This window comes from Chaetodon trifascialis, chromosome 15 (assembly GCF_039877785.1).
Source record: "Chaetodon trifascialis isolate fChaTrf1 chromosome 15, fChaTrf1.hap1, whole genome shotgun sequence".
NCBI lineage: Eukaryota > Metazoa > Chordata > Actinopteri > Chaetodontiformes > Chaetodontidae > Chaetodon > Chaetodon trifascialis.
Genome location: NC_092070.1, coordinates 12974705 through 13000020, shown reverse-complemented (window position 1 = coordinate 13000020; position 25316 = coordinate 12974705). Strand labels below are relative to the sequence as shown.

The following is a 25316-nucleotide window of genomic DNA, read 5'->3' as shown; positions in this document are numbered from 1 at the left end:
AGCCTCTAGCAAAATGTCAATGTCAAGCAGTCAAAGGAGCAACTGAAGCAGACTTGTTTTGAGCCTTGTTATTGACAGAATTATTATCATTGATGGTACAACTGCAAAGCTCGTCTGTGTATACTGTTAGAAATCTGTGCCATTAAGTGACCAGTTTACAGCAGTTGTGACAGACAAGCTGAGATTAATAAGACGACCGACTGACCATCCTCGTTACTCTCAACTGCTTCCCAGGTTAAGATTGTGGTTGTGCATACAGTTGAATGTGATCACTATGCATGATTTCAGCTCCTCTTCCTCTGCTCAAAAGCCTGGAAATGAAAAGTGCTTCTTGTCCTTTGGCACATTTTTGTTTTGCCCCATTATTCCCATTGTCAGTGGGGAAATACAAGCTTTACGTGGTCTCAATAGAGTTCGGTTAGTGTTTGAAAAATAAATAGCTTTGGGTGTTTGTGTACCCCGCAGGCAAATTATCCGTTAACTGCACATAACCATGCTTGATTGTGCAGGTGGACCGGCCCAGCTGTGACCTCTGCTCCTCTCATTCTCTCTCTCTTGTGACTGCTCGGTCTGGCACCGAGTTGTCCCCTGAACCTCTCAGCCCCCGGATTCACTTGGCGTGAAAACACAAAGGCGTCCCCCTCCTCCCTTCCTGTCCCACAACACCAAAGTGACAGGTGGGCTTCAGATGGTCTGTTAACTTCTGGAACAGAAGCTGAAATACGGAACAATGACCCATGCAGTTGAGAACCAGACACAGTGCTCATTTGGGGAGCCAGATTGGCATCAGGCAGCAGATATGCATCATTATGAGCTGGAATCATGCTGCGGGTGGGACTGGTGAGCTGAATTTGGTTTTCTGCTCTCTATCGTATACGAAGATCGCACTTCATAATGTTGAATCCTGCTTTAGGCGTTGATATGCTGCAGAAACATTTCTTTGCATTACTGAACAGCAGGAGGCAGTATGTACCTATTTTTCAAGGAAAGCCTCAGCAGTGCAGAGCATTTCTTTAAGCACACTGCGCCTGTTATTGCATGTTCATTCACCAATGAGCAAGGAGGAACTCTGAGAACAGTGTCACGCTCAGGCAACATTAACATCCCATTGTCTCTGCAACACACAATCTGCACATGTCATTAGGAAAAAGCAGTATTTTCCCCCAGGGTAAGAGTTCCAGCTAGTGGAAAAACAGGGAAGAAACAACAGGAAGATGGTGAGCTGAGAAGACAGGGGAAATGGAAAAGTGATAGAGCGGCAAACTAGTGGAGAGATGGAGGGAGTGAGGCTGATGTGATGCTAAATAACCGCGGTGAAAAGGGATAATGGAGATAGATAGTCTCCCCCTTTCTCCACTTTTACTCTTTCTTCACATCCACGCAGTCAATCTCCAGCGAAGGTCGAGAGGGAAAGCAGCGTGTAGATTATGCAGCAGAGAAGGCAATTCATCAGCGCTGTCAGCGTGCTGTCTGATTAATGATCTAAACTCCAACACACACTCGCAGCTTATGTCAGCTGTCAGTCATGTTCTGACGGGGGAATATAATTTCCCCTAACGGCGTCTCTCCTTTGTGCTGAGCTCGTGCCTGCTGCATTGCTCCTTGAACAGCTGTAGCATTAATATTCCATCTTTGAGTGTTTTCTTAATAAGGTTGCGGATAATGTAGTGATACTATCCTCGCAGGCGCTTCACGTACAGACTTTCGGTGTTGCAGAAATCCTCAAACTGCAGCATTTTGTTTCTTATGCAGTTGGAAATCCATGCTGATTAATTTTTCGTGCCAAAGTTTTTAAACTTTAATTCAATATTTGAATTGCAGCAAGGTTTAGCACCAACCACCTAATGTATACTTTAATACCCAGCACACCAACTATCATCATTTATGTACAGTTTCCCATTAAATCCAATGGTGGATGTGGTGTCTGTCACCAGTCTGCCTCATTTCAACCAGCTAATTGTAGTAGCGGATGGTGGCAATGCAAGGACAGCAAGCAAACATGGCAATGGTTAACAACACAATACTTTGTCTATTTTCACGCATTTTTGAGCTACCTGGATTTCCATCCATCCATTATCTATACCGCCTATCCCTTTCGGGGTTGCGGGGGGCTGAAGCCTATCCCAGCTACAATGGGCGAGAGGCGGGGTACACCCTGAGCCGGCCGCTGATTGCAGGGCAACATGCAAGGACAAACAAACATTCACACTCACACTCACACCTACGGACAATTTAGAGTCACCAATTAACCTAATGAGCATGTTTTTGGTCTGTGGGAGGAAGCCGGAGTACCCGGAGAGAACCCACGCATGCACGGGAAGAACATGCAAACTTCACACAGAAAGGCCCCGCCTGACCCGGGGATCGAACCGGCAACCTTCTTGCTGTGAGGCACGCGCACTACCTGCTGCACCACCGTGCAGCCCCTACCTGGATTTCCATAAGGCAAAATGTTTTTTCTGCTTGAGTGCCACCGATGCTCGTCTGAGGATGTGGTGGTAGTAATATCCTTTATCCAGTCATGTGTTCACACAGTGGTGAACCTCGCTCCATGCTTGCTTGTGAACTGAACCTTTCGGTGATGTTACCAATGAACCTGCTTACCTGTGGAATGTCCCAAACAGGTGCTTTTGGATCATTCCGGTTTCATTTGAAATTGTATTTGATGAAGTTATTTCCATGTTATTCACGCCTGTGTCTGCTTCTTATGTTTGCCGCAGCAATCAAATTTCCAAACTGTCTGTCTTGGCATGGTGGAAGTTAGGTAATTACGAGTAAGACTTATGCCCGAAGCTATTCAGCCGTCCAACAAGCAGTTCTGAAGAGGCATACTGGCAGCTTAAGGAGCACCTGCAGCATTTAGGTATGATCCGTGTTCCCCCATGTGGGCACAAAATCCATCTGTCACTTTAATGCTGTCCACCAACACGGCCGCTAACTCAGCCTGTAGAAGTGGAGTTCAGTCTTATCCTCTCTAACAGTCTCAGCAGCAGCTGAACACTATCAGTTTCACATAGGTAAAACTCACTGCAGTGCTGTTCTGTTGGGTTGCATTGCGCTGTGCAGGAATTTCTGATTTTTCTGATCATATGAATGCATAGACTGTATGGGTTCTGTGAGGCGCTCAGTGGTTTCACCTGCACCTTGTAAAACCAAAATTCCCAGTAGTACTAATGGAACCAGAGTGGATCCTGCCTCAGTGTTTGCGCTGCACTCTGTCGCTCTCCTTCCCTCGGCAGATGGCTCCACCGCAGGAATGGGCTCCCAATCAACGAATAACAGCCCAGCAGCTTTTCTCTCCGTCTTTCTCTCTGACTATCTCTTCCTTTATGTTCTCTCTTTTTCTTTTCCCTCTTTTTTCCTGTTGTGTTTGCAGTTCTGGCCCGAGATGAGCCACTGGGAGCCAGGAGCCAGGGTGGCAGCCAGTCAGAGTGCTCAGTCCTCCCACCTGAGCATCGAAGCCCTTTTGTGGGTGTTGGAGTGAGGACAAGCCTGTCCCCTGCGCTGTCTCCTCCTCTGAGAGCTCAAGAGGGAGTAGTTGGACAGGGAGAATGACAAGAGGATAACACACACACACACACACACACACACACACACACACACACACACACACACACACACACACACACACACAGAGAGAGAAAAAAACGCAGAGGGGAGATTTTTTTCTCTGCAGAACGTCTTGTCTTCTGTTTTAGGAGGTGGATTACATGAAGCACAGAGAGATAGACCGAAGTTTGGAGCATGTTCGGAGAAAATGATGAGAGAAAGGGGAGAATTTTGGCGCACTGAATCACTTCAAGTCTGAAATGCAGAAAAACAATCGACTCGTTAAAATAGTAGGAGTGAGGAAGAGCGACTTGCGCTGGGTGGATAAGTGATGTGGAAGGAAGGCCGAGGCTCTGTTTGTGGGAAAATTGCTGGATCTGATATGTGGGTGAGATCTGTTCTATTCCTCATGTCTACAAACATCGCACACACCGACACACACACACACACACACCGACACACACACACACACACACACACACACACACACACACACACACACACACACACACACACACACACACACATTTTAGATACAAGGCAATAACAAATCATCCCTTGTTGTAACTCTGTCTCCATGGCAACGGCTCAAGCTGACCTTGCCTAATTTGTACCATAACAGCCGACTGCACAGAAAATATGCACCAGGTGAAATTAAAGCAGTTCCGTGCAGCGAGCTAACAGACCCGTCTCCCCACACACAGACAGCAGGGGAGAGAGACCCAGAGGGGGAGCTGGAGCGGAACAAATCTACCACCAAAGTCGGACCGGCTATGTAAAGCAATAAAAAAGAGCATCGCTGATGAAGACTGCTGTTTCCGTTGACCATTTCAACGTCTCCTTTTTTATGGAAAGCCAAAGATAAGAGTGTTTAAACAACAAGGTTGACTGTATTTAACTCTCTGCGTCTCTTCACAAGCTGAATCCATGATGCTCTTTTTTTAAATCCGCACCAGTCAGTGATCGTTGCTCTCTAGGTTCATTGGTACTGACCCACTCATCGTCTGCTGATTGCCATCACATCGATTCATTCATTTGAAATCAGTATCTCACTCTTGTGTATTACAGACCTAAAGATGCCCTATTTATTATTTCATTATTTGTGCTTTTATCATCTAAGAGGTAGTTATGGGAGACTTTAATTACATGTTAGTCATCTTTGAGTGAGTAATGAGTAAATAAATATTCACCAAACCTTTTTGGCTGTCTTGCCTTCGTTGGGGTGGTGTCTCCGGCTGCAAGAGTTAAATGAGGAATTACACTTGAAGTCTTATTTATTTATTCATGGCTGGATTATATTTTTATTAGATTAGATTTTTTGTAAGCAGAATTGGAAATGTAGTGAATGGATGGATAGGCTACAGTCAACCACAGATGACTTTAGTGTGCTGGAGAATTTAATTTTGATGGATTTGCACTTAAACTCACGCCGGTCGGCACTTTGCTGTGTTTGCATTCCCACAGTAAGAAATGGGACGTTTTCGCGTTTATAGGTGAAAGTAAAGCTCTTGACAAATGTTTTTTATGTCATTATTCAAACTAATGCCTCGCTCATAATGACATTTTTTTTTGCTCAAGCACACACGCAGCATGTTTGTCGAACACAAATAGACACTCCAGTGATCTTCTCCTCTCCAGGAAAATGCTGATGCTGCAGTCTTAATTGTCTTCTCCCTCGCCCACCCCCCCACCCCCCTTCACAGCACACTTTTCCACCCCATGAATTATGTATCTGATTAATTAGGCTCATCATTATAGTATATGGTCAACTGTAAATTCCCCTCTGTTCTAGTTCAAACATAAAATGGACCTTTTTTTTCTTCTTGCTTTCTCTCCCGCCGTCATTGTCGGCTGTGTGTTATGGATGAGAGGGAGGGCCCTGGGTATTTGTTGCACCCCTCGGGATGTTGCATGGCATTGCGCAGGGGAATACAATGAAATAACAAGATAACAAGATAAAAGCCTCGTGTTGGACTTCAAAGCCGAGCAGCCGCTTGAATAGAGGCGGAGTGAAGCGCCTTGGCGATTTCAAAGAAGTCTGCGCCAATGGAAGGCTCGGTCGGATATGCAGACATGGGATGCTGCATATAGACACACAGATGTGCATGGTCATGGTGTGAATATATAAAGACTTTTGCTTGACCTCAAATCACATGGAATACTTGAATTGCAGTCACCTGCCTCTTAGTGCTCCTGTCATTTGTAAATTAATGTGGCACTCAAGCTTATCCTCACTGGAACGATCAGCATAAGCCATATTAATCCAAACCAAGTCTCACTGCACCGCGTTGCCTATATTACCTTCCTTCACCCTGCACAAAGTCACAGCCATGTTTACCACTAAGTAACCTAAAGGTGTATACCCCCCAACAAGCCTGTAATTCCTCTCAGACCTTAAGTCTCCCAGCCCAAGGTGCAGTGTGTGCAATAAATTTGCTTAGCAGTTATTGATCCATGCTGTGCTCACAACGGTGGCCTGTCCTGGCACCTCAGAGATAGTAAAAGGCACATGTGACTGCTCATACTCTCTTAGGATGGGAGGCAGGGGGATAGTCAGGCATACTTCGTCTCTGCAGATGCCACAAGCAAAGCTCGCTTTTTCTCTCACTGTCAACTACACACACACACACATTCACGCTCACATTTTAGAAGCTTTAATGCACTGCTCTCACACCACGAAGCCACGGGAGGGTGTTGGGAGGTGGCCTCTGCATTGTGAAGCCTTTGGCCTTTCATCGATCCAGGGCCTCAATAGCTCTGTATTGATCGTCCCTCTTTCCTTGTACAGAGATCAGTCATGTACCTGTCGACTGCTGCTCTGTGGCCAGCAGCACTTTATTATTATTTTTTATGCGTGCCCAGCAGTGAGATTATACAAGTCAGTGATAAAGCAAGGTTTAACATGCTAGGCTCTTATGCTAACTGACAATGTGGCTCAGAGCAATATAGCTTTCATATTTGAGTGCCCTTGAAAACATTTCAAACCACTGAGACACGCTGCATGTGTGTGTGCCTGGGTGTCATCATCCTTGCCACCGCTCCGCTGCAAACAGAGTCAGAAGGCATCGCTGTGATGTACAGTATCTGTGTGGACTCGTGTGGCTTAGTGTAGGTGTTTGTGCCTGCCTTTACGTGTGTGTGGCTTTGCCCGCTTTCTTGTTATCACTCTGCGCGGGTTTGAGATGAGGAATGAAGCGCTGGCTGTCTGGCGGATGCTGTGTAATCATGCAAATCAGCACCCAGCCAGGATGTTACAGGCGATGCCGGACACTGAGCAAGGCCGACCTCCTCCTGGTTGATTTACTCTGCCCCCGTTCCCACTGTCCCTGTGAATGACGCCACAGCACTAATGTAAAGGATGACAGGGAAGGAGAGAGACACAAAAGAGGGCAGCGAGTAGGAGAGGCTGAAGAAATTAGACACAAACAACATCTCAGAAAGACACAGAGGAGAGAATTAGAGGCCGGGGGGGAGACAATAGCAATGAAGTAGTGGATTGCTGAACAGTTTTGTGTGTTCACTGAGTACATGCTCTGTGTTGTCAGAAGAAATTGTAAATTACTTGGCAGTTTCTCGCAGTGTAGCATACGACACCAATCTGCATCAGCTAGCTGGCAGACTTGTTTACCACCCGTTTAGTCCACTCATCCTGTAGCTTATTGGCATGTGGCATGAACACAAGACACACAGACATAAGAGGGAACTCGTAATAGAAGTGGCGAGCAAAAGTACTTTCCTACATGTAAACAGCAGAATCAAATTTATCGAGTGCTAAGAAGGTACTCAGTGTACAGTACGTGCACTGCAGTATTTGTGTCCATGTGTACGCGTACGTGTGGATGTGTGTGTGTTCTTGGGGATGAAGTCAATGAGTGCTGGCATTTGCACTGATGTGCACTGAAATGGAAAATACAGTGCAGACTGACAACACCTGACTCTCATCTCAAAATGAGGAGCAGGTCCGTTCCACAGTTCTACACACAGATATACACACACATACACGTACACATATTTTACACATCCTGATAACATTTCTCTTGCAAGTTTAAAGCTGCAATGTGTAAGAAATTCACAGAGTTTTTGTTAAAAACATTCAAAAAATGAACAAACATTATCAACAGGCTGAAGAAGTAACAGTTCTGACGTCATGTCAAACACGTCTATGTATGGTGTTGCAGAGATATCTACAGAAAATAGCGTGCCAACCAGATCTATCACCATAGATTTAAAACAATAGCTAATATTACACCATTTCCACCATTATCCGACTCGGCTCCTCCCAACCGCAGATGGTTAACAAGCCATTTTTTCTGCATTTTCTTCTTGCATTTTTCACCCTTATGAACAACTTTATGTACTTGATTAAAGCTCCTCCTCGTTTCTCAGTTTGATTGATCTGAGCGACCATAAACGATGCAAAAATGGGCATTTTGAGTGTGTTATAGTACAGAAAATCACATCCAGCCCTCCATCTGCAGTTCGCGCCACAGCAATAGAGTGACGTGACGTCATATGCAAACATCCTATTATTACACATTGTACCTTTAAGCTTTCAATACTCGGTAGCTCCCAGAGCTCACACTTGATGTTTGATACCTAATACTGTTCAGGAGAACATTTTGCCATCTGGTGGCACTAAATCTTTAATGTCAACATCTTTCATATCTCTCAGACATCAACATAAACCCACTGTATACCTGGTGGGTCAACATCACTAATCACAGGGCTTTGAGAGCGCTTTGAGAGGCGGTGAGTCACGTTATGATCTAAATACTGCCTGCTGATTGGTCTGAAACATTTCTACCAGGTTCAGTTGCTTCTCACTGGACGCATTCAGAATAAATTCAATAGGAAAACCTGAGCAAATGTAGTCTTAATTTACAGGCCTAAGTGATTAATTCAGTGCATTTCTATGTTGATTGTACACAGCCAGGGTCAGTTTTTTTTTTAATTTTTTTGGGTTTGTCCAGTATATCATTGAATTTGTTTACATCACATAAACATTCCCTCAACATAACACAGATTCATGTCTGTTAAAACAAATCTGGAGTATGATTCATGCTTAATCTGGGTATAAATGTAAAACTTCAGGTGATTGGCTGAGATAGCCACTGTGGAGCCTGTAAACACTGCAGGACAGGTTAGGTTTTATGCAGCACTGGTACACTATATCCCCCTATTATTACAGCACAGGGCCTTGTGACAATAATGAGATTACAGGCCCCATCTGAGTGGTGGACTGCTGGATGGCCTGTCTGGGCTCGGAAAGGATGGCCATTCTAAAGATATTAAGGTTTCAAGCTCATGCTGGTATACCGGTAGATGATCACTCTCAGCAAATTACTTAAAATTGCTACCATATGCTCCTACGACTTGCTTATTTGTGTTTACATGACATTTTAAAATTGACACAATATACAGATACGAAGTGGCGCTGGGCAACAGCACTCACCAGTATTATAGCCTTAGCGCGATACACACACACGCACACCAAAACCTCTTGTCATTTCCAACATTATCTCCTGAGCATACAGAGCGGCAAACAGCGAGTGGACATCTACTGTGCTCTTTTTAAGTTGGCTGCATACAATCTGTGCAGGAGAGAGAACATCTGCCACAGAATGGGGAGGAGACATACACAAGACCAACAGATCTGCATCTTGATACAGAGCAGAACAGGATCACACTACACTTTTCCAGCCCTTGTAAGACTAATAAACCAAGGAAATTAGCCTATGGTGTCACTTGAGGCCATGTCACTAATAAAATGCCTCTCCAGAAGCAATCTTTCATCCAATGTGCCATGCCAAAATAAGAATAAGTCCATTGTGGAAGGCCAAATTGGACTTTATTTGGACTGTAATGAATTTAAACTGAAGTAAAGCAGGCATTGTCTTTATGTGGCAGCAGCAAATGTGTGACTGTCTTATTTATTTTTCCCATCAGAGGTCGTATTTGCTTTATTATGTGTCAAATCCATTAACATCAGCACTAAATGAACAGTTTGGCAGAAGCAATTTACCTGCAGTCACAACCTTTTTCAAATCATCGTGGCTCACCAAAGAGCAACCTTTAATTGTCTGAAGATTTCTTTGAATTGCGTCTTGTTGCTATGCCTAGCAATGAGAGATCTTAACTGAAACTCACAGATGTTTTTTTTAGCATTAGCTTGTCAAAATAGCTCATGTTGTTTACTTAGTAAACTCTCTTGACCTTTCTGTTTTGCATTAAATAACTCTAATACAGGACTTTTCTAGTATAAATAAGCTGGACTCAGTTACTTGATAGAGAAAGCCATAAGTACATACATTACTTATATAAGTAAGTAAGTAGTGACTTACAGAGTGGTCAGTATTGACCACAATGCCCTAATGCCCATTTAATGGTTTTTAGTGGTTCGGACTAATGTGGTTGTGGTTGTAGCTTAATGGGCAACTTCAGAATCTACAGTAGTTGTTCCAAAGAGAACAGGGGAAAAGGGGTTTAGGGATTGACAAGAGCCACTTAATTTAAATGGACTTTTCATTATCATCTGTCCTCTATTATCGCCTAATAAGGCAGCTTTAATAACTTAAAATTTGAAAAGTTTGTTGAAAAAAAAAAAAAAAAACTAAGAAAAAACCCTCAAGGTTAACGTAATAGCTTTCTCCAGGGTTTCATCAATATTGGAGATCAGACACTTCACCCAGTTTTCGTGGAAAACGCTCATTGGTTACAAGAGTTTCGATGACTTCTGCACTGGGATTCTTCCACATTTGGGATGATTGGAGATGATGATTAATTTTGCAAAGTGCAAAAGCTTCTTCTTAGCTTTGATCAAGAAGGTTCACCCCAAGCCTGGGTCTGGGCTTCACTTTCAGCCAGCTCTGCTGCAATCACCTACACCAGGTGAGACACCCCACACTGAAATCTGAATGAGACGACAGGTTGAATATGTCGCATTTAAAGTCTTTGGTGATGCACAGGCTAAATTGACTTGTCCTCTTTTACACACATAAGTGAAACTAAGCAGGTAAGCACTGAAGGTACGAGGAAAAAAATCAATGCACAGGTGTACAAATGAAGTCATTTCAATGAAGGTGAACACTCAGGGGACCCTGGTCCCTTCACTTATCTCCTGTCCTCTCTACTGTAAGCCAGCTCGTTGTTGACCTATTCTCATCTACGTCCACGCACCAAATATAGCGTCCTGTCCTTTGACGTCTCTGTGATCACACTGAGGTCTGTTTGGTGATCCGTATACAGCCAAGAACGCAGATGTGAGACTGTGGTAAGATCTTCTTTTTGTTTGGTTGTTTTAACTACATCTACCAAACTGTGAGGCCTTGCACCTCCGCTGTCCTCAGTGTCTGTAATACATAATATTGTTAGCTATCCTCTAACCACTTCTCATTAATTAATTGAACTTATGCCTCGGGCAGCACATGTATATACACTGATGTACTAAAAATAATGCTTAATTGAAAAAGAAAGCCAACCTAACAGCCTGACCATTATCAGAAAAGACGAGAGGAAAAAACAAAACCCTGTGGCTAATGTTAAAATCCCCATCATTATTTTTCCTCCTTCTATACCAATTATTTCATAAACTCATCACCTTGAAGCATCTCTGCAACAGCTTTTTTTCTGCCTTCTCTCTATCCGCCTATTAGTGTCTGCGCTCACCTCGTCTCCACATGAGCATCAAAGCCACAGACATCAAAAGTGTTGCACAGCCTCTCATATCAATGCAATTACCTGCTCGTAGTAAGACTAAATAACACACAAGCATGCATGTGCACATCATACACTGACCATATTCGACTGGAGTTTGGCACCAACCTTTGGACTGGAGTGGATTAACTCCTGCAGCCTGTCAAGATTACATCAGGTCAGTGGACATCCTTCTACCACACATGCAAACTGTTCATTCAGATGCATCTTTTCTAAGGTTTGTTCAACAGTGCGGACACAGCTCGCCTCTTTCATTCGTTCAATCACCATCTTGAAAACACTGATTATGTGATATTTGTGCATATGTAAAAACCACAATGTCATTAGGGTTAGGGTCCTTTTTCCTAATAGTCCCCTCTCATCTACCTATTATTTCTCACTATTTTTTTCCTTCCTCTGCATTTATGCATTTTCAGACTCCCTTTTTCTCTCAACCTTTCTCCTCTTTGTGCTCTTCCCCTATCCTCTTGCTTCACCCTGTGTACCCCTAAGTCTCACCCTGCCTTTGTCAGTGCAGACAGGGCAGAATTTCAATACGGATACATCCTGTGCATGAAGTGCTGGCTTCAGGTTCACTTCCTGGGCTCCTGCAGATATCCAACATATGTTCAAAAGCTAAATATGGACAATGTTTCATGCACCATTGGACTTTGTAGTATAGCAATGCGACACTCTTTTTACTTGTCTCCATCATTATTTCTTAAATGTTTTTGGCTCCTTTCTCCTGTGCCTTTTCCATTTTCTTTCAACCTCATTCATCTTTTCACCTGATTTTTGTTTTGCATTCTTTTGTCTGCAGTGCTGCCTCTCTGTCTCAGTCTCTCTCCTTCCCTGTCCTGCTCTTGCTCTCTAATCTAAGTCTGTCTGTCAGTGATATTGCCGCTGTATATGAGCACAGACACAGACACAGCAAGGACAAAAGACAACATTTGCTACAAAAGAGGCCGCGGTGGCCTCTTGATCCAGGCTGCAACAAAAGGCAGGAGCACTCGACAATCAACGGGTGCTCAAACCATTTGCAGCAAAGATGGCAGAGTTTCTTTCTTTCTGTCTCTCTCTCTCTCTCTTGCTTACGCACACAGCAGGCTTTTAGGTAAACAGAGCAGACAGACTTTCCAGTAGAGGAGAAATGCTAGCCCAGTGTGGGCCTACACGCTCAGCAGAGCGCCTAATTGCAGTGATAAATATGAGATGGTGGAGATGGGAGACAAAGCCTTATAGGAATCCTCCTCACATGAACCTTTGGGAGGGAGGTGGCTGTTTAACAGAGAAACACATTAATGGACTGTACACACACACACACACACACACACACACACACACACACACACACACACACACACACACACACACACTAAAGAAGCAAGTAGTTATCTACAGAGACACTAATGCGCACATGCAGCCAACAAGCTGGAAAAATAGCCTGAAAAAACACTTTTAAAAACTGCTGCATGTTGCAAAGACCAGAGTTTCACCTCACTTTCTTCATTTCTGTCATCCAAAGTGTGAATCTTTGAACATCCGCAGATGAAGACAGTAAATGCAGCAAGGAACCTTGACTCTCAAAGCTAAGGCTGAACCTTGAGTTTAATCATTAAAAGGCTTGAATAGCCTCCTATTTATGCTCAGGTAGGAGAACATTATAGGTCATTATCATCATGTCCTATACTGTAGCCAAAGCTAATAGGCTTAATTTAAAACTGAGAAGGTCACAGTGACATGATGTCCGTCATCAATGTGCCACACGTGACATACAGGATTGTGTTGCTCTTGTTTTAATCTGCTCTTGCCTCTCTCTCTTTTCCATTTCTTTGTTTTTCTCTCTCACAGTGTGGTAGAAAAGTGCTGAATCGTATATGTACGATTGCTGAAACACCGTTAAGTCATCTGTTGAATAACTCAAAAGAGGCACTGCAATCTTTAGCATGAGAAAAAAGGTACGGACTGTCCAGTAGTAAAGAGAACAGGACCTTGTGAGATATGCTTGTCGAAAACTGGTTCTGACTGGATTTTGGTGTTTAGATAAGATGGCTTGGCTAAGATGAGTTGTAAACACCCCTCTTTTTGACCTTGTCCTCATGGTGGCGTGGGTATATCTAGGCTAGTGAAATAGGGGTTGGCAAGCTGACACTCTGCATTTGATATTACGCATTTGATGTATGGAGCTGGCTTCCTCGTACCAGTACTGTAATAAAGAGAGTTTTTATTCACCAACCAGTTGAGAGACAGATAGAAAAGAAAAGCAGAATAATTTAGTGTAGATTAACTCTAAGACTGATGCAGATAAAAAGCTTAAAAGAATAAGAGGATTGGTACATTAATTCACAATTCATTCATCTTTCAAAGTGAAAGCTGAATCCAGCAGATTTAGGTGAATACCGCTAATAGTTATGTGCAAAATGCCAATAGTTTATGTCATGCCTAATAAATATCTCAATGGATACTCCCTGCAGTCTTATCTGAGGGCAAATGGAAGATCATGTTTTTGACTTGCAGTTCTTTGTAATTCTAATTAAATTTCAGCCACGTGAAGATACAGTATATTCAGGCAAATTTAAGGTATTTGAAATTCATGAGTGTACTCATAGTTTGCCCTTCCCTACAACCTTGTGTCTTGAATAATGTGAATTTTAGTGTGTTTCTGAGTTCGAGCTGATGTTCTGTCTCTTATTCTCACTCTCAGCGGGCTCATAGCGCAGCATGCATGAGAGGATACAGCCAAAAGCTCTTAAAACCAAGACCCAGCTCCGAGAAACAGAGCTTTTTAAGATGCAACAGGCAGCAAACCTAAACACTTTATCATTAAATCCACCCAGAACCTCGGACATTTCATGTGTCTCTGCTAAGTTGCTTCTCTTCAGCCAATGGGAGAGTCCGCTTCAATAAAATACTCTGAAGTTTCACATATTTACTGCACTATAAAATGCTGAGATAAGTAGAAAGTCAACAAGGCAAAAACCAAGAACTCTCTGTTTGTGCGCCACATGACTGAATTAACTTTCATGTACAGTTGCTTTGAAGTGCACTGAGATTTTACAAGGTTACCGTAATTAAAGGTCCAACTAAATATGAAATAAATAAATTGCATGTATAAAAACTGCTGCCTTTGTTGCTCTGGATGCTCCCTGATTTGGAGGACAAAAGATAAGGTTTGTTTTTTGCACCATAATTTCACAGCAGACCAAACTTTATTACAAATTCAGCAAAGTTGCGTCAGGCAGTATCCGGTAGCCTTATGTAACTTTAGAGGGCCTGATTTATTTTTTACTACTAATACAACATTTCTGCTTCGTAAACAATAGCAGTGAATATTTCGAGGTACTGTGTTCCTGCTTGTGTGCTGCAGTAATTTAATCCGAGCTTGTGTTCTTGCGCAAGATCATTAAGAGGAGTTAGGTCATGCTCGAACACACACAGAGATGATTTCAGTCAAGTGTGGGAATGGCGATTAAACCACGGCAAAACAGGAATGCAGCCTTCGGTTAACAGAAAGAAGAGAATAATGCCACAGTCAGCTTTACTGCAGAGGAATTTCATCTGACATTTCAACAAACAAAAGACACATTTAAACCTGCAATAATGGATTTTTTTGGCCACTTGGGGGCAGCAGAAACAAGGTGTGACAACTTGTTAGCAAACAGGTTCTTTTTTAAACATCCAGGAGTTAAGGAGAAGCATTGACATTCATTTCAAGCTGTGTTTGTGGCCAATGAAAGTCCAATATTCATTCTCTTTTGGTTCTGTTTTTGGTCTCTACCAGCTTCTGGGGGACATATGAGGTCTTTAGCTGCTAGACACTCTGTCTGACTGCTGTTTGGTGCTGAGCAGGTATGGTGTGCAGTGGGTTTTTAGAGCTCAGAGCAGCCTGCTGCGTCCAAAAACAACGCTCTGAGGTTGGTGAGTGTGAATCAAAACAGAATAATTGTGGGAGAGCTGAACAATGATTTGAAACTTGCTTTAAAGCTTCGTCTCTGGTGGGTCTTTCAAAGCACAGCTCAAGGCTCACCTTTTCTCTTTGGCTTTGAACATATTTAAATTGGCACTAAATGGGCTTCTATTGTGGTTGTTTTCTCACATTTTTACTCATTGATTTTTATCTTGATCAGGTATATGCATGATTTTTGTTGTCTGCTCTGTTCATCTTGTTTTCCTCTGCCTGTGTCTGCAAAACACTTTAGTCAGCTCATGTTGCTTTAAATGTGCTCCAGAAATAATTTTGATTTGACTTCAGTCAATAATCAGGTGGTATCTGGTGGAACATTCAGGTGAAACACAGTCACACTGTTTTCACACTGTCATTAGTTACATATTGATTGTAAAATATGTCTGACGGCTGCTTTAAGCGTTTAGTTTTTTCCATTTTAGGGGTGTTTGTCAGTGAAATACAGGTCAGCAACATTTGTTTTTTTGATTCTCTCGATCACTGATACCACTCAGCAGTAAATGTAGTGAGTGGATTCCTTTGAAAAACCAAAGGAGTCTTGCCAACCTTCAAATTTGTTTTCACGTTAAGGGAAATTTGTAGAGTTCTAAAGTCAGACAAAGCAGAGACGTGACAGCTTGAACTGGGATTTCAAATCTGTGCTGAGAAAACACAGCCCAGCGTATGACTGCAGCGCCTGAGCTTTCCTGGAATAAATCTTTCAAGGCACAAACCAGTCGCTCAACATCATTACTGTATTATTTTTCACTATTATCTTACAAAACAGCGGGCTAGGTGTTAAGAAAAGCAGTCAATCATGCCCCGCGATGAAAAGTCAGCAAGGCTGAAAGTAGCAGTGTCAGCATTGCTCCCAATCTCACGGTTTCAGCTGTCACAGCTTCTCTATTTTCTGCTAATGGCTTTATGTTACAGAGGTAAAGCGGAAGAAACAGGAAGACGAGAGAGAGAGAGAGAGAGAGAGAGAGAGAGGGCTGGGGTGGAGGAGTGTGGGGGGGTGGAAAGCAGTTTGTGAAGGGATAAGCTTCAGCCATTAGCACTGATCCTCAGACAAGCACGCTCCCTTGCAGACTCACTTTGGGGGCTACAAGGGAATGGATCTCTCCAGTCTCTGTGTGTGGAGGAGAAGACGGAGAGGAGAAGTGTGCCTGGGCGGGTGTATGCACATGTCTACTTATGTGCATTTATGTCTATGTGCCCACTAGCACTGATATGCTAATTGTGTGAGCTTCCCATTTGAATGAGTGCAGCTAGGGAGTAGTGTGGATACTGTACCTGCTTAATTCACCCTCTGAAGCCAAAGAAAGTGGAGCTGAGGCGGTGATAAGTGAGAGACCAGGCGTTTGCATGTTCAAATGGGGGGCGTGGATGATAATGGGAAAGAAAGGGGAGACAGAGAGGGGGTCACCAACAACAGAGAGACACTCAAATAAGAAAAAAAAATCCTTAGAAGTACTTTAGATTTCAGAGAGTTTAAATATCATGTGAAGATTGACAGCCATTTTCTCTGATCTTATGCAGACAGCTCATTTCAGTGGCGCGTCATTCATCCTTTTGTTGTGCCACCTTCACAACCCGCCTTTATCTGGCTCTCTCCCTGGAGCCCGCGATACAATCGATGGGTCTGGACAACTCCCTGGGCAGTTAGCCTTGACGGCTGACAGGAGCTGGTTTCCATACACGGCCTTGATGTATGTGTGTGCGTTTCAGGAGAGACTCAGGTGTGGCTAAAGGTTTTGCAGACTTATGTGATTAAATAAAGGAAGGCAAGCGATAAGAGAGAGGGGCAACTGTTGCTTCAAGGCGAAATGTTAACAGGCTCATTCTCTCAATAATAATCCCATAAAACTGCATTAGAAAATTCATTTGTCTTCATTTTTCAACCCTTCAACGTGAAGCAAAACCTCTCAGCAACATTTCTGCGTGGAATTTCCCATCACTGCCGGCCCATCAGTTTGTCCTCTCTGAGCGCGTTATATCCAAAGATACCAGCTAGAAATCATTCCTTCATGGTCCATCCTGCCTGCTTAAAGCAGCAATCACCACACATCAGAGACACTCCACCAGTTTTAGTGACTCATTAGGTGACAGAGCACTAAAAACAAACACCCAATTTGGTCACTTTCTGAGTAAAAAGCTTCACACTTCCCCTTCTTTGAAAGTAAACCTAAAAATATGGGAGCTTCAACAGCCTGAAATCTCCCCTTGCACTTGTAAAACTGCAACCTTTGTCATACTGTACAGAAGCATTATAAAGGTTATAGCTGTGACAAAACCAGTGGGTTTCCAAGTGAGGTGAAAAAAGTCTATTGTACCCAAGGGGCCTTGATGTCTCAGAGAAGTTTGTGTGTTACCATGGAAAGAAATCAATCAAATCAAGCCCCAAGAGATTTATTGGATACTGACCTTTGGAATTTATGCTGCAAGAGGTCACTTGTTCTCTTCAGGTGACGGGAGGCAAAGCAAAGTAAGTTTCATTACATAAATTGGTCTCCTCGTCTCCTCCACTCGCTTCCTCTCCTCGCGTCTTAGCTCTGCCCAGCGAGGACATGAAAGAGGGATGTGAGGAAGGGACGTGAGGACGGAGGAAACGAAACTCCGAAATGAAAAATCCTCGCTCCACAGCGTCAGTCCAAAGCGACGTCAATTACTGATGACGTTTGCACAGCTGTAAAAGCTGTAAAACGTGATATTATGGTCAGATCTGCAGTCAGACTGTTCTACTCCTGATTGCTATTGATGAGGTTTCAATTATATGCCGTTAGAGGCATAACAGAGGACGGCTGTGCGTAGATTAAACCAACAGCCTTGTAGCCTTGCTTTAAAAAACCGTAATATACCAAGAATTTTCATTAATTTCTTGGTGACAGATACAATTGTTAAAAGGACACAGTTGAAACAAGAATCAAGATTACATTTGTGAAGACCGGCTCCCGCCATTCAAACGTGTGCCACATACGACACGCCCCTTAAATAATAAAAGACTTCTGCGTAGGCTACACCGGTGTATCCTCACTCTGATCTCCTTCAGAAGCCTCCTCTCTCCTCGCTCCTTGTCTCCTTCAGGTGCATTTAAGCAATTGGAAGATCCTTCATCATGGCGGAGGGGAAACGACTTCCGGGTCGACGAAGGAGAGAGGAGACGAGGAGGCACAATTAAATGTAATGAAAAGCACCCAGTGCCTCAAAATTTCAGATGGCAGAACACTTCTTTTAAAGACCTTGCAGATAACTGAAGCAATGACATGTCCACTCACACATTCTTGTTTGTGCTCGCGTCAACGTACGCACACACAGAAGCACACTTACAGTCTCAGAGATCCATGCACACTTACTGCTCACCACACACACCTCCACCCTCCTGCAGTGACATTTGAAGGACAGGGGCCTGCAGGGAGAGCTGGTTTTGAGAGGTTAGATGAGGTGGAGGGCTGGCTGGTTGAGGGTGTGAGGTAAACAACACCTCGGAGTTCAGCGTGCATGCTTAATGTGCTCTCTTGCGCTGTCGGCTCCACCGGGCGAGGCTGCCGATGACAAGCTGTCTGGAGAAGTCTGCTGCTCCTGCAGCATCTCACTACCTCAGTCCCTCACACTGTTTGTTAGCTTTACTCTGTCCAGCTGTCCATGACAACTCTGTACACTTCCTGCTTTTGTGTCCCCGTCCTGTCACCAGCTTTCTCTTCGCTGCTTTAGACTGTCCTGACTCAACCTCTTTTCCTGTCCTCTCATATCAAATACTTGTTAATATAAATGTAAATAACAGGTATCAAGATGAAGTTTTCTTTAGCAGCTTTTACTTACCCAAAAAAGTTCATTTTTTGTCATTTCAGTATCATGTGAACCATGTGTTGGAAGAAAAACGTTTGCTTTTTGTGGCTGGGACTGATAATTTTTTAGTGGTTTCATAGCAGCAGTCAAAAAACAATGGGGCATTCCCTTTAACTTTGTACAATTTTATGAAATGCATACTAATGATATAATCATGGTCACTGGCAGCAATGCACACATGCAGATCAAAATACAAAGATATGTACAAATGTGAATTGTACACTCTTAAGGTGTGTTCAGACTGAACACAAAGCAAATTTTAGAGGCGGTGTGATTGCATACAAATTCCATGTAGAGGCGGACACAGGTTGGCTCAAGGCAGTGTGAATTGGAGCAAAAACATATCCACACAAATTGAAAATGTTGAAACTTGAGCAAAAAAAACGTGCGCTTATCCCCAGCTATTGTACTTCACTTTGTGAACATACAGAGACAAGAATTACAAAAAAAAAAAGTCTGGATGAAAAAAACAATAACAAATTGAGATCCTGGTAAGTTTCAAAAACCAGTCTGAGTCTGAGCTGTAGCACACACACTCTGTACAAAGGCACACTCTGCTCACACACACAGTTGTTAGGTAGTTGCAGCCAACATTGGGACTGTGGGTGCGCTGGCTGTTTGTAGTGTGTAAACACAGTCAAATTTGTGCGAATAAAGCAAGGTGAAAATTTGCTCCGGGTTCAGTCTGAGCACACCTTTACAGCTATCTTTAAAATTTTACCAGTGGTTTTTACCCCCCGACCTGAGTTCAATAGCCTCATTTGTTCATGTCGTCCAATTGCAGCCCATCTCTCTACTGATTGGTCTCTGAGAGGGCAGAGGTGCTATCTGATTAGTCGTAAGTTCTGACAAGTAAAAGCAAAAACAGACAGTAATGAAAACTCCTGTATTCTGAGGAGATAAAAATCACATTGACATCATTTACTCAGGGCATACACATAGAACATTTATTGCTGCGTAGTCAGGCTTTAACCTTTGATGCCATATTCATTGACACAAGGATTTTTCTCAGAAAGATAGGAGGATATATCTTTGAAGCTAAAACAGCCCTTGGTTGCTTCGCGTTTTCTCTCTTCAACCTTTAATCTCAGCTATCCTCACTGACAAACAGGACACTTCAGGAAAAGGTAATCACTTCACCTGAAGTCATAAACACACACACACACACACACACACACACACACACACACACACACACACACACACACACACACACACACACACACACACACACTCACAACTGTCTTTGCTATCACTCATTAATACCCAACACCATGTGATAAACCATAGTCATCAAAGTGATTTTGCATGATAAAAAAGGTCAAACCCTCCGATTTTCTCACATCACCTCATTCTTTTTGGGAAATTAAAAAAGCAAGGTAATGATCAAAACACTAGGGATACAACAGTCTACCTCTAGAAAACAGGCTTAAAGATGAGCGTCTCCTTTTGGGATGGAGTAATTAATCAAGTGGCAGAAGCCAAAATAAATTTGCATTAAAAGATGCAAAGTTTTGTTCATTGTTACAGTGTCAGCTTTTGATATCAAACTATGGTGTGTGAAAGGGTTGCTACAACATACTGTATTTGTGAAGAGATGGGGAAGAGAAGATGAGTGCATCAGGGTGTCATTTCAAGAATAAGCATACTGTATTGCAATCCCAGAACCATGCTTAAGGAACACTAATGTGTCCATAATCGATATGTTGTGATGTAACTTTCAAATTAAAGCTTTCATTGAGATGGTTTACGCAATTCATGGTTTTTAGCATAGGAGGCTAAAAGCAAACAAAGTTCCCTGTGCGCAGCCAGGAATGTCTATGAGCTAGAACGATCCTCATGTGCTGAGTGAGTATGGCTGTTCCCATCTCTGGTTGTCCCCTGGGACTCCAACAGTTGAGAAAAAAAAAAAAAAAAAAATCCACTGGGAACCAGTGTTCCCAAAGAGAAATGTGCTGGAGGGAACAATCACTTCAGCGCACAAAGTTTGTTTGAAATTTTTTGCTTCGTTGTTTTATACACTGTCCACACCTTAAAAAATGTTATAAAACTGGAAGCCACTGGCAGACAAAAAGTCCTAGACAACAAGTCAAAGAGATCGAATGGGTTAAATTAAATGGGGACAAAGTTACGGCAACACTTACACGTGCCTATTCTCTTTTCTACAAAAATAGTGGAATAGAAATCACACCGTTATCACCCAACATTGACATCTTGATACACTTCTGTATAGAGATAAAAATCTTGGTTAAATGCAATTCCATCATGCAGTCAAGGTCCCTCGTAACTCTTGTGGGTTTGTCCATCCACCTCATATCCTTACGCATGGTGTGAGGAAGTGGTGTCAAAAGGAGTGTGCTTAAAGTCTTACTTTATCAAGTAGCTGTGAACCATTTTTGTGGTGCACACAAAGCTACCCCAGGCACGCATTATTGTCTCTTCTGATTGGGTTGGAAAGCTCCATCCAACCTAGCTTTCTTTCATACTCATTCCTTCATTTTTGAGTGATTGTGAGATGCTGGAGCTAGAAAGAAAAATAACCAATTTCACGAATCACTCCATGCACAGTTATACCTCTGCAATCTGTCAATTTCTTTTCATTTTCCGCTGCCACTCAAGGCTAAGTTGACAGAGGCACAAAGCTTTGATCAGTCGATACCTATCTCCTGTTTCAAAAACACAGAGGTATGGTGAAGTGATGAGAATAATTTAATTCATGCCTTGGATACCTGAGGCAGTGCTCTCACACACAAGCACACAGAATGAGCACACCCTCTTGAACTCTCCTCCACCTTGAATTTTACTCTCAACTCAGCAGAAGGTCCTGTGCCAGAGAGAGTAGGACCTGTTGTTTCCGTCTGCCAGAACAGATGGACATTAGATCCGCTTTCTGCTTGCCCAGCCAAACAAATGACCTGCCTTCTCCTTTCCCAGCCTTCCTTCCGCCTTGATATATTCCAACATCTCTGAGCTTCCTCCCTCTTACTTGCTGTACTGCCTCAGAGACTTTAGCAAATCAAAACAATGTCTTTTGACTCCCTGATATGAATGGGCTTCCTGGTCTTCCAATGTAAGCAGAAGCTTCCATGGCCTCCTCTACAGGTACATCCCCTAAGAGGGTATAAGGACCTATCTTCAGCCCTTTCTCCTTAACTCTGCAGGCTACAACTAAGACCACTCCCCAAGGTAGCACGAAACAGGACATGGGCTTGTCACAAATGTATAGAAAGGGGTTGAGGGGGCAAGATGAGGGTTTGGTTTTGGAATACAGGACATCATGTGTCTTCAAGCCTCTCTCTCACTGATGGGAGCAGAGAGAGTGAGAGGAACAGCAATGGGTTTAGATCCAAGGAATGGAGAGACAAAGAAAGAGTGAACAGCAGGTTTCATCTGTTTTTCCGACAAGGCCCTACTGTTGTCTGGCTTGAACTCTTCCCTTTAAATCCTTGCTCAACATCTCCCATGTCCCCCCTTCCTTCTCCTCTTCTTGTATCAACCAATACCCCTGTCCAGGGGTTGGCCAAGAAGCCTTGGGGGTCCATAAGTTCCAGGCCCAGAATCTCCCTGCGGCCCTCCCTGCCCCGAGATGACAGCAGCATCCCCCCTTGTTCCAGGCTGCCTGTGCTGTTGCACTTCTTCACTGCTCCTCCTGGGTATACGAGGGAGCTGGGTGATAGCAGTGATGTCAGCGACAAGCTGCTCAGTGTCTCTGACAAGTGTTCACTGTTGCCCGCTTGACTGGAGCCACAACCACCAATTGACGATCCAATGCCTATACCCAGGTCCTCGTCTGAAGGGTCAATGGAGTCATCACGGGTGTAACCCGGGCTGGTGCTACCTCGGCCGCTACTCTGGCTCCGCTGGTGGCCCCTGGTGGCCTGGAGGGTGAGGGCTGAAGAGGGGCTCGGCCTTGGTCTAAGGGTCTGGACGGGGGAGGAAATGGCCGTGCTGTCTTCAGGCAGTTGGAGTGGGCACAGAAGTGGTAAGGGCGCTGTCGGCAAAGGCAACTCCAAGTTCTGTGGTGGGGAGATGCTGAAGCTCAGTCCTTCTTCCAGGGTGGTCTGGAGGCTGCCCTCAGAGCTGCCTGTAGCAAGGGATGAGTCACTGTGGGACGGGTACTAAAGATGAAAGGAAGGAACAAAGGGGAGTGGAAAAGGAAAGTGGAGCACATGAATCCAACTCTTTGTTTCTTTACGAATGTAACATGTTACATGATGTGTTGCGTTATTTTGATTGTACAGACCATATCACTGCATCTTAAAACCTCATTCCAAACCAGTTTTCATAATAATAATTTAGGCTATGTTTACACGGAAACGATCTGAACAGAAAACGCAAAAGTAGCGTTGCGTTCTCACTTATTTATTTGGTGTATAGACAAGTGTTTTTTGGGGAGGAAATCTGCATGCATACGGTGACGCAAAAGTGTGTGGAATCGGAGAATGTAAGGAACAGGCTCTGGCAGATCAAAGCACACTTGCGTTTTTACCCTTCAGACGGGAACGCGATGGTGGAGCATTTTTAAGATTTCCACTCTGGAGGGGAGTTTCACTTTTTTTCATTTTTAAGCCCCAAAAACGCCATCGCTGTCTAAACGAAAGGCACATCCGATAAAATATTTTATCGTTTTCACCCGCCTTAATTTATCATCTGAGACCATACTTGGAACAATTTCTCAAGCACAAAAATGAATCTTCTTTCTTTGCTTAACCGTTAACATCAATATGATGACTTGCTCAAGTGTCTAGCTCAAGAAAGCCTCATAACTATCTTCACTATCCTCTTTTAGTGTCATATAACCTATCTGACTGTGTTTTGCCTCTCTCTCCCTACCTGTGTGCAGAGCATCTTGCTATGGGCTCCTGGGGAGCGTAGTGAAGCCCAGGATGCTGGGGAGGTCAGCCTAAGGCCCCTCGACAACCGTAGGCTCCTACTGCGGGGAGGAGCTGGGATGGCTGCTCCTGCAGGGTGGAAGAAGTCTGCAGGCAGATGGAGGAGAGGAGAAATTCCACTGGCCCCTCCTTCTCCCTCTGTGTTTCTCCCCTTGCTGCTGCTGCTGGAAATGGCACCTTGAGGAGGGAATACACTTTTTTTTAAGTATGAGTATATATACATTTATTTATTTTTCCGAAGCATTAGCAATTTAATAGCTAATATGCTAATTTATTGTGTACACTACTGTATATCTAATGAGGGGGGAATTCACAAAAGGATTGCGTAACTTTTTGCAGTTGCTAAACCTGCACAAATAAGACAAGCTGTAATTCCCAAAGCACGCACAAAAGCACCCTTAACTGTGATGCCAAGCGAATAGCATGTCGGTGCTCTGGTGCTATTTGCATGTATTTAAATTGGTAATATGCATACATTTGGTGTGAAATTGGCCTCTTTCTATGCAAATGAGCCTCTCTGCAAAAAAAAGTCCAATTCACAAACACCAGCGCTAATAGCCACACGCAGTTAGAGTGAAAATTATTAGCTTCTCCTTCTGAAAGATGGTGGTAACTGAAGCGGTGTCACGATGGGGTCTAATCGACAAAGACTTTTCACCTTTATCATACTTATTGTGCACGTGTCAATAAAATAATTGTTCACTCTTATGAAATCGCTCCTGATTGAAATGAAGATTGTCTTTATGTTACTTCTCCATTCTCATTCTCTCTCTCTCTCTCCCTCATCTCCTGCATCAGCTGATTTACTCTTTTGCCACAATCTCTATCGGCCAATCTTATCTTTGCTGTTCTCCTCTCTGTTGCTGTCAGCTGTCGTTTCAGTGTGTGTGTTAAGCTTTGCCACATGGAAAAGTGCAGTCAGACGCACGACAAGGGCATATTCCACTCAGCTGCAAAAACCTTGCCCTGTAACATCATTAGCACAATATCTTTTGTGAAACAGACCTTGAGACAGGGCAGATAGCGGTTGCAAGTGATGCACAATTCATGGTGCTATTAACAGCCGCATTACACTCTTTGCGAATTCGACCGTGAGTACGTGATTTGGGTTGACACTCGGTGTCAAAATTGAAACTAAGTTTAATCAATGTCATTTTAAAAATGCATTGTAATACCTCGCACCAGCTGCACATCTACACAGATGTGATGCAAATCATTTTCAGCAATTTGTTGCAGAGGTTCAAGTGCCCCTTGTGTGCTCTCTTCCTCATTCTCTCCTCCTTATTTTGTGAGTGGAATTAAAGTGTATTTTCTTTGATATTCATGTTGGAGAGTTGTTGCTCTTGTTTAGCAGTAGCATGTTATTTCTTGACCATAAGGTGTATTTCAGATGA

General features: G+C 43.4%; 1 protein-coding gene across 1 annotated transcript in view; it reads right to left on the bottom strand.

The window, feature by feature from the left end:
• Positions 1 to 18428: 18428 nt before the first annotated feature.
• cacna1ia (calcium voltage-gated channel subunit alpha1 Ia) overlaps positions 18429 to 25316 on the bottom strand; it is a 148005-nt gene continuing 141117 nt past the window's right edge. Inside the window, exons 36-37 of the mRNA XM_070980381.1 lie at positions 23864 to 24099; positions 18429 to 23148 (exon numbers count right to left, since the gene is read on the bottom strand). Of these exons, the coding sequence (XP_070836482.1) occupies positions 22417 to 23148; positions 23864 to 24099 (968 nt within the window). The 3' untranslated portion in view covers positions 18429 to 22416. The remainder of the gene's footprint in view (positions 23149 to 23863; positions 24100 to 25316) is intronic.